This window comes from Manacus vitellinus, unplaced genomic scaffold (genome assembly GCF_001715985.3).
Source record: "Manacus vitellinus isolate BGI_N305 unplaced genomic scaffold, ASM171598v3 scaffold_26_pilon, whole genome shotgun sequence".
NCBI classification, from domain to species: domain Eukaryota; kingdom Metazoa; phylum Chordata; class Aves; order Passeriformes; family Pipridae; genus Manacus; species Manacus vitellinus.
In genome coordinates, this window is record NW_021939960.1 from 6,774,460 (window position 1) to 6,784,106 (window position 9,647).

General features: G+C 40.9%; 1 protein-coding gene across 1 annotated transcript; it reads left to right on the forward strand.

Annotated features, from left to right (window-relative positions):
• Positions 1-11: 11 nt before the first annotated feature.
• GID8 (GID complex subunit 8 homolog) lies at positions 12-7,082 on the forward strand. Its single transcript, XM_008932808.4, has 5 exons — positions 12-298; positions 779-908; positions 2,038-2,234; positions 2,740-2,937; positions 3,269-7,082. Exons 2-5 carry the CDS (start codon positions 791-793, stop codon positions 3,440-3,442), a joined length of 687 nt encoding a protein of 228 aa, XP_008931056.1. The 5' UTR covers positions 12-298; positions 779-790; the 3' UTR covers positions 3,443-7,082.
• The last annotated feature ends 2,565 nt before the right edge of the window (positions 7,083-9,647 follow it).

Sequence of the window (9,647 nt, forward strand, 5' to 3'; positions counted from 1 at the left end):
CGGAGGAGGCGATGAGGGGTCGCGCTGCCGCTCGTCGGAGAGGGTGATCTTGTCTGAGAGGATGGCGGTGCCTGTTGCTGTTGTTGTTGCCGCCTCTCCTCCCCCTGTCGCTGCCCTGTGGTCGTGACTTGTCGGAGGCAGAAATCGTTAAATGGGCCTTTGGTGAAGTGCTTTGCGTGCGAATCTAAACAAAAATATTGTCCAGAAAAACACCGGGAGACATCAGTTCGGTAGCGTTGACAGGAGAAGTTTTGGGGGCAGCGAAGCAGAGCTGGTTGTACGTTCAGTTGTACATTGGGTAAGGTATCGTGGACAGTTTTGTACCTGTACAATGTATGCAGCTTTCCCAGGTTTTGGTGACAGTTTAAAGCAAATACTGTTTACATAGGCATTGCTTTACGTGTTTGTCACAGTCTTTCTGGCTGGCTGTCAAACTCTGATTCATTTGTTTCACACGGTGATGCTGCGGGTCCTGTGTGAGTTCTAAGCAAGATTTATATGGAATGGTTTTAAGAGTAAGTACAAGGAGATGGTATTTGAATTTTCTATTCTGAGGTTGCTGAAAGCAGCTTTTAGAGCCTGGTAAATAGATGTGAAAGAGTGCAGGAAGGAGGAGAAAAATGTAAACCTGTGGTTTGAGATAAAAGACTCCCTTCTGGATTATTAATTTAAAAGAGCTCATAGAAAGCTCTGAAAAGGGCAGTAACACAGTTCTTACACACATTAAACACATTTCTTCTTGAATCACGTTAAATGAGATGCTTTTCTTTTCTTGTAGTTAGAGTCCAGGATGAGTTATGCAGAAAAACCTGATGAAATCACGAAAGATGAATGGATGGAAAAACTTAATAACTTGCATATCCAGAGAGCAGACATGAACCGCCTTATCATGAACTACCTTGTCACAGGTAAAAATGAGTGGAGATGCTTGGAGGATCTTAAATAAATCTACTTTATCAGACAGTGGGCTAGAATATGGCACTGGATGGAGGGGAATTAAGAGCTTTAATAAACTAGTTATTGCTCTTGGCTTCTCTGAGCAAAGTCCAACTGCTCTGGTGTTCTCTTAGCTGGAAGTTGACAAAGATTCAGATTCTGTGGAACAGAAATAACATTTAGAAACCTGAACTCTTGACTAAAAGAAAGAGAAAACAAAGTGGTTTCTGCAGTTCTGTAAATAAATACGACTTGCTTCTCTGGGATGTCTTTTTTTGTGCCATTAAAACAGAGCTCAAGAAAAGCTGCTGTTGTTAAATAACAGTCTGAAAGCTGGACAGAACAGCTATCAGAAGCAAGTTTTAACTGTACAGAAAGATAAACTCTTAAAAGGGAACTGTTAAAATAGTTTGAGACCAGAATATTAACCCCTTCACATGGCCTAACTTCATACTTGGAACGCTCCAAACCCCTTGGGAACTGTTCCTGGCAATTAGGCTGCATGCCTAATTCCCAGGAAGTTGTGCTGGGGCGGAGGTGTTTGTATCCATCTACACCCCTGTTTACGTTGGGGTGGAGGTGAAGCCTCTGGGTTGAAGGAAGAGCATCATAGTGGGTGGTGTAAATCAGTTTTGTGTCTAAAAGCATTTAGGGGTTTAAAATAGCTGTTAGAGTGTTAAAAAAATAGGATGTGAGAAACAAAATTCAGTAAAACTGCCAGATCTCTGTAAACAGATCTGGAGTTTGGAGGGTGAAGCAAAACCACCCAGGTTTTGAAAATGTGATTTTAACAATCCCATTTTGCAAGAAGTGCAGTGTTTGATTTAAGTATAAAATAGGCTCCCAAGTCAAGAGGTATCGAACTACAAGTTGCATCCTTGGAGGATGAGGACACACGACTTCAGAATGAATTAAGCATTTACATTTAGGTCTGTGTTGGCTAAATGCCTTCTTAAATAAAGTATTTTTCAGAATTTCAGATTAATCTTTAAACCCCCAAAGTGCACGAGCAACACTCAACTATTTTCATCCAAGCTGATGGGGTTTCTTTTAAAGCGTTTCATAAAACATATTTTATGGGTAAAACCCTTTCTTTTTCAGAGGGCTTTAAAGAAGCAGCCGAGAAATTCCGGATGGAGTCTGGAATTGAACCCAGTGTTGATTTAGAGACTCTGGATGAAAGAATAAAGATCCGTGAGATGATATTGAAAGGACAGATCCAGGAAGCCATTGCATTGATAAACAGCCTCCATCCAGAACTGCTGGATACAAACAGATATCTCTACTTTCACTTGCAGGTAAGGACAGGTGGCAAACTGTCTTTGTTTTAGAGAGAGTGGAGAAAATAGCGAAGATTTAAATTTAAGAGTATGTTGGGAGGTGTGTGACTGAACACGGATGCAATTTCAGGTGTTCCTGGCCTTGTTTTGTAGCGATAGGAAACTTTGTGGCATGGTGCAGGAACATTCATATACAGTTATTAACCTGGAAACTTGTAGCAGCAGCTGTGGCCTGTGAGTTACCAACTTCCACTTGCTGTTAGTCTGAATTGCTGCTAGTTCCTGTAGTAACCCATCTTTTCAAATCCTGTTACTCAAAAGCACCAGGTTCCCTTTTTCAGTAGATTTTTGCAGACAAGTTGCTGTTCCTTGTCTCACACATTGAGAATTGACCTCAAACTGTCACGTTAAGGATTAGTGTTTGCCTCAAATTACACGCTAATGTCTCGATCTTGCACTCTTGAAATAGTGAGGATTTGTTAATTTGTGTGGCTAATGTTGCTTCCCTGTCTTTCCCGTGTAGCAACAGCACTTGATTGAACTGATTCGGCAGCGTGAGACAGAGGCAGCTCTGGAATTTGCTCAGACCCAATTAGCAGAACAAGGGGAGGAGAGCAGGGAATGCCTGACAGAAATGGAGCGCACGCTGGCCCTGCTTGCCTTTGATAATCCCGAAGAGTCACCATTTGGAGACTTGCTTAACATGATGCAGCGACAGAAGGTAGTGCTTTCTCAAAGGGAATCGATGTCTTTTTATTCCTATGTTATGAAAATAATGCCCAAATATTTTTGAAATGCTTAGAGAAGGCATATATAGCAGTTTGCAAAAGAAGTGTTTCCTGAGCAACAAAAAAACCTGGTGTTAGGTATTCAAAATGTATGCAACTGCTTGGCTCTTTTTCGTGTTTCCTCCAGGCTCATAATCTGTGGAGCTTTGCCCTGACCATTTCTGAGGAATTAGCACCCTAGGTGTGATCTTCTCAATGTCTGCGTGACTTTAGCAGTGTTAATCTTATGAAAACTATCACTGAACTCCAGTATTTCTTTTCCAGGTGTGGAGTGAGGTTAATCAAGCTGTTCTAGACTATGAAAATCGTGAATCAACACCCAAGTTGGCAAAATTACTGAAACTACTACTGTGGGCTCAGAATGAGCTGGACCAGAAGAAAGTGAAATATCCCAAAATGACAGACCTCAGCAAGGGGACGATCGAAGAGCCCAAGTAAAATGTGTGCAGATGGACATCAAACAATCTTAGTACTGCACAGTATACATTTATATCAGTCTGTGACTGAAATATTTTTACTACAGTACAGCACTCAATTCAGATTTTTCAATGAACATCTAATTTGAAGGGAGAAAAGTCCCTTTTAAATGCTGCAAAAACTGCATTGAAAGGCGCTGTGTCTCTTTGAAAGTCTGACTTAGGCTATGCACTATAATACATTTTTAAAAAAAAAACAATTAAACAGGACAGGAAAAATAGCATTTTTAAAAGTACAGAACTCAAGCTTTCTAATTGGCTGCTGATGCCTAGTTTAGTGGCCAGTGAGTTAATATGGAGTTATATTGGCAACTGTTCAGTTCAGTTTAACTGTCTCCTGTTTGAAATGTGTATATAGAACAGTGAATATTTTCTACCTTTAAGTTATAGCCAGATATACATTCCCCTTAAAAGTAACTGGTCAAGTTTTCATCTATAAACTTTGCGGTAAGGTCAACCTTTTGCTTAGGAAATAGTGTACAAACTTGTAAATCATAATTTAAGGACTTTAGGTTTTTGGGTTTTTTTTCTTCCTTGTTTCAGACTTCTTGGTGCTTATATGGTGAGAGCTATGTTCATAATGGATCAGTGACCCATCTTTTCAGGAGGAGTATTGATGGAAATAAGTTTGTTTTCCTTAATTTTCGTGAATGACCAAAATGGCCCCAGAGGCATTTGAGGGTTTTTGTTGACAGGGGCCTTTCCCCCCCATGTTACATTTGCAGTTGTAGACACTGCAGTGGTTCCAGGTGGCTGATACAGCTTTGAAGGCCACTGGATGTCTGTAGGATGAAAGACTTGTGCTGGGGAATCAAGTGGTGGGGAGAGATGCTTGTTGAAGCCTCTGATGCATCATCTTGTGCAGGATCTGCCTTCATGCTTGCTGAATTGTAGTTTTAGAGCTACTTGGGCTGTATTTATGCCTTGAGCTGAGCAGAGCAGGGCTGTCTAATACCAGAAATTTCCATTTTCTCACTTCTTCCATACCTTTCTGAAGAGATGCAGTTCATCTTCATCTGTATTCGTTTACTGACTGTCCTCACTCCAGTTAGAATTATAGTTTTAATGTTTTACATGTGAAGTCCAGACTTTCAAGTCAGCAAATTGTAATCTTCTGAGTATGGGATGTTCTGGTCGACTGATGGCAGCGCTGCACACTGGTTTGTACCCAGTGGTGGGAAGCACTAATCTTGCCAAATCTATCTCTAGATTTTTAGGTCTGTATATCAAGTTTTGCTGAGCAGAGAGCGAGCTGATGAGTCAAATAGCTTAACATCACGAGACACTGGCAGTTGTCACAGCAGTCCCATACTGTACATAATCTAGTCTTGTATGGTAGATATTACCCTGTAGAATGAAACTTAGTTTTCACCTAATTTTACTGGAATACTTAACGCATTAAACTGTATAAAGCTTTGCAGATACACCTGGCTTAAGGGAACTAACAAAACCTGTTACTGATTGCATTACTGTGAACACTTTACTTGTGTAGCTTTTTTTGGGGGTGGGGGGAAGCCATTGTTTGTTAAGCAGCTATGAGAGATGCAGAGCACCAAGGTTAAGCGAGATGATGGATGCAACAAAATCATTTGTTCCCATTTCTTACCGATCGTTCTGTTCTCCACTTTGAGGCATTTGTGGTATGGAGGTCTTAAAGTTTATATGTAACAAACAAGCTGTCAGTAGCCCCCCAGCTACAGCAGCAGCCTGGCTTTCCTTCACCCAGGCTGGTTATTCTAACACCAAACTTTTAACAGTTGTGGGTTTGGTTGTTTTGGGGTTTTTTTTTTAATTTTTTTTTTTTTCTTTTTGAAGTCGGTTGATGTCTGAAAACCATGTATAACTTTTAGTTTGTGAGAAACTGTATGGTTAATGTAACTTTGTTTAATAACAAAACTGCAGAAACAAAACTGGAATAGCTCTACTTTCTTCATATAGAACTGATCAGCTTTTCCTCTGTTCTGACACTTGTGTTGTTGAGTCTCATGTCAAGCTTCTCCCGGGTGAAGTGGAAAGTGGTGCGGTTTTGTGGCATGACTAGCATTTTTCTCCATGAGAAATGCAGTATTACAGCCCTGGGTGAGAAGTTCACTGTACTCCTAGAATGCTAAGTTAATTCCATAGAGTATTTGGGCAGCGACTGAGCGTAGATTTACTTGAATTTTCACTAGCTTGTTGGTTTTTTTCCATTAAAAAATAAACACGTTTTTTAAGGGGGTTTAATATAAAATTAGTCTAGAACTATTTCGCTTTGTTTTTATGAACATGCCACATTGATAAGCAGCTTTAATCTGTAAAGTTTTTGGTACCTGCAAGAAGATATTCGAAAGCTATGCATTTTAGAGAAAGCATAAAGGTAGTGATATTGGTACTTCTAAGGATCTTTATATTAGTGTATATAAAATAGTTTGCATATACAAATATAATATATAATCTGTTTGAAATATTCTTGAATGGTAGGGGCTGTGAAACATATTATAATTTATGGAAATATTGTACACAGTAAACAGACGTCTCAGTACACGAATGAACTTTTGTCATATGCATGAGAAGTGTCTTATTTGGTGACTACTAATGAATGGGCTTTTGTTAACCCATTTTTGTTAGATAACCACTTTAACAAATATTATTAAATGCCACTTTGATCAGTTTTCTTTAGTGTAAAAATACATACTTTGTTCCACTGAATTTAGAACAATATGAAAATCACTCCTGTAAGAAGATTTGTTCCAAACTCAACGGTGGCAGACAGATCTGGTCATTAAGGGTGGTGCACTCACTCGTCCTCCCCCAGCCTTGCCATTGGTGAAAGCAAATCAGATTTTTTTCATTAATGCTTTGTATGTGAAGCAGTTGGGTTGTAAAATATCCTGTCATATGCCCCTGCAGAAAGGCTGCATAGCAAGTGTGTTTTGATTAGGCTACAAATCTCCCTCCTTTTCCCAAAGCCATCACCTCCCTGGTAACTGTCTTTGCTGTTCCCGTGTTTTGTTTCTGCCTGTCAAATCTAAGCTGAGCTGTGGTTGCTTCTGTTGTACAATGGAGGGATTTGTGAAGGGGGGGGGAATCACAGGCTTCCCTGAAGATGAAGTGCTGGTGGTACTTTGAGAAATACTGAACTGCTTAATTTACATAGCTGGAAAAGCAGAGGCTGCTGCACAGAAACTTAACAGCAGAATTTTGAGTAAAGCATTTCCTCTCAAGACTTTTGAAGAGGCAAACATACACCTTGAAGCCAGGTGAAGTACCTCTCTCTCTTTAAGATGATTTCATTGAAACACTTTCAGCTCCTTCCACCCACATTGAAAGAAAAATTGAAAAGCACGTGGAGAGCATTTATGTAGCATTTGAAATGTGTGAAATTACCTGGAAAGAATTCTGCCTCCTTTCCACTCCTTGTACATACAGGGGAAGCCATTACATTATTCTAGGGTGATTTTATTGTTTTTAATTTGTAAAATTTATGCTTTGTATGCTCGAGTATAAGCTTAAAGGCGTTACTTAAAAAAAAAATCCTTGACTAGATGAGTGTTGTTTGACTTATTTCAAACCTCCTTCTGTCCCAGTTGGTTGCAAAGCTCATTAAACGGAGTTGGAGCGCGGTCCCTGTGTCGTGTCTTCACGGATGCCGGGGCTGCTGCTGTCAGCCACGGCTGAGAGCATCCTTCAGATCCAGCACAGGAAAGGGGATGGAGTCAGGTTTTGCCCTACATCTGCCTCTAGGCTACAGGTTCTGACCTGCACTGTAGATCTCCCTACCCTCAGAAGCCATGCCAGCGTCAGTAATTGTTTGTGCTCTAATCTCCTTAATGAAAAGGGACCAGGAGGGTTTTTTGCTGTGCTGAGCAGTGGTGGCCCCAGCCCTGGTCCTGTCCCCAGCCCTGGTCCTGTCCCCAGCCCTGGTCCTGTCCCCAGCCCTGCTCCTCCTCTCACTGCTTTGTGTGCTCAGCTGAGCACAGACAACACAAAGCTCACGAGCAGCACCCTCAAAACGATTTGTACTTCCCCATGGACACCTCGAGGTGCTACAAACTATTTTCATTCCTTTCTGCTCCCCTCCTGCCTTCGTACAATAAAATTAAGGACAAGGTTGGTCAAACTACTGGTGGGCTGCATGTTGATGCGTTCAGGCACCTTGGATGAGAAAGCCCTGTGTGTTGTGCTTTTCATGTTACATGGGGATTCACTATCCTGCTACCTTATACCCCCCTGGATGAATTTTCTTATTTTTCAGTGTATTGTTGTTTAGTGATTTTGCAAAGTTCTATTTAGCCGTAGAAACCCACATGTGTTTTCTTTATTCTGTGGACAAGTTGCTTGAGACTGCCCTTGGTTAGCAGGGAGCTTTCAAGCTGCAGCCGGCCTGTCCTTTCAGGAGACAACAATTGTCCATTATGGAATATGTGAGCCTATTACTCCTTTCACACCCCTTCAGGATTTGCTCTTGATCTGTGCTTAACTTCATAAAATCTTCAAATAATTGAACCATTGTGTGGATAAACTACAGTGATAGTAAATGTCAGGTCAAATATTAACCCAATAATCTTTTGTTTGGTTTAATCTTTTGACAGATTAAGCTGAACACAGGAAAAACCAGAGGAGATTATATTCTTGTGTAAGATTATTTTTATTTTCTGTAGTCAGCACCTGTCTTCTGAGCTGATTCCATTTGCCATTTAATCAGCCTGGTGGGAGGTTTGCCTCCAGCAAATCATACAGCCATAAAAGGAATTATGTCTGTGTTTTTACTTTTAAAACTTATTTATGTATGTGTGATGGATGTTACACTCAAACACTTCTTTCAACTGCAGCTGGTTTTGACAGTGAAAGTAGCTTCTGATTTGAGAGGCAAATTAGTCAAGCTCCTAATTGAAGAGGTGACACTGAGTAGTACAAGGAGAGGAACCAAAGAGTACACAAAGAAAGAAAACTTGTGCTTGACTTCCACACTGACTACTCACTAAAATTATGATTCAGTGTTGCAGTGTCAGTGTTGGAGATGTTTGCACCCCACAGCTGTGAGACTGAACACAGTACAACTCATACCTGAGTATGAGATAAGTTTTCAGTATTTGTCATTGCTTTACCATGCCCAAGACCTTTTCAATCCTTTTCTGAGCTTATTACGTGAATTTCACTCATGTAGTTCCATCAGTGCTCATCTCCCCTCCTGCCTCGAATTAACTGAACTCCAAACATACACACAATTTTAAAAAAATAAACAAACAACATATTGAACAAGGGTTTACATGTTTGGATGCAATTTACCATGACTTGGCTCCCTCTTCTGGAAACGGGCACAGTAGCAGAGTGAATAAAAATACTTCATAATTTTGTTTCCTGCCCAAATAAAGGGAGGGAAGCCTACAACCAGATAAAGGCTAACCTGTGGTTACTACACGTGGTTCCCCTCAGTAAAAGCTTGTTTTATTTGTTTTCTCTGTCGGTAGCATGTCTGTGTGACTGCCACAGGCCTCAGAAGTCTCTCTCTTCTGAGTAAGAAATACCAAAGCAAAGGATAAAGTAGGACTTAATGATTTTTGCTTTTTCTGCAACCTCCTTCTCCTGGAGCTGCTTCTGGTGTAAAACCCTTTTGCTATTCCACTCTCAAAGGTTCAGCTCAGTAATACTGTTCTCCCTCATGACTTAAATAGCAGACTGCTCATCAGGGACCTGCCAAAGATTCACGTTGGGAGAATAATGTGTAAATTACCTAAATATTAGTCTGCTAAAGGCTTAAGAACAAGCATTTAGAGGTTGCTGGCAGCAGGAGCAGTAGGCAGGAGGTGTCTGCCCTGCACCTGCGCGTTTTGGTGCTGCCCAGAAGCTCAAGTACCTTTCCCAAGGGCCATGTACGACCTTGCTCAGGCTGTGCGGGAGCTTCTCCATCCTCTGCGAGCTGAAGTTTTGCCGTACCTGCATCCAGGCTGCTATCGGCCACAGCATCGCCTGAACGATGTCTTAACAAGGCTCCTCCGCCTGCTCGTTCATGTTCTTGAAATGAGTCACGAGTCCTTTTGTTTTGGACTGAGATAACATCATTTTAATTATTTATGTCCATAAAGGAGCCTGGTTATCTTTTCCAGATACTTACAACAAGGCATCACTTCTATCCAACAGAGTTAGATCAAGCTGTACGAATACTTACCCCTATTTAATTTTTCCTC

Coding starts and splice junctions, on each gene's coding strand:
- GID8 (XM_008932808.4), top strand. CDS start 791: ATGAGTTATGCAGAAAAACCTGATGAAATCACGAAAGATGAATGGATG. Junction 909..2,037: donor CATGAACTACCTTGTCACAG/GTAAAAATGAGT, acceptor TTTCTTTTTCAG/AGGGCTTTAAAGAAGCAGCC. Junction 2,235..2,739: donor ATCTCTACTTTCACTTGCAG/GTAAGGACAGGT, acceptor TTTCCCGTGTAG/CAACAGCACTTGATTGAACT.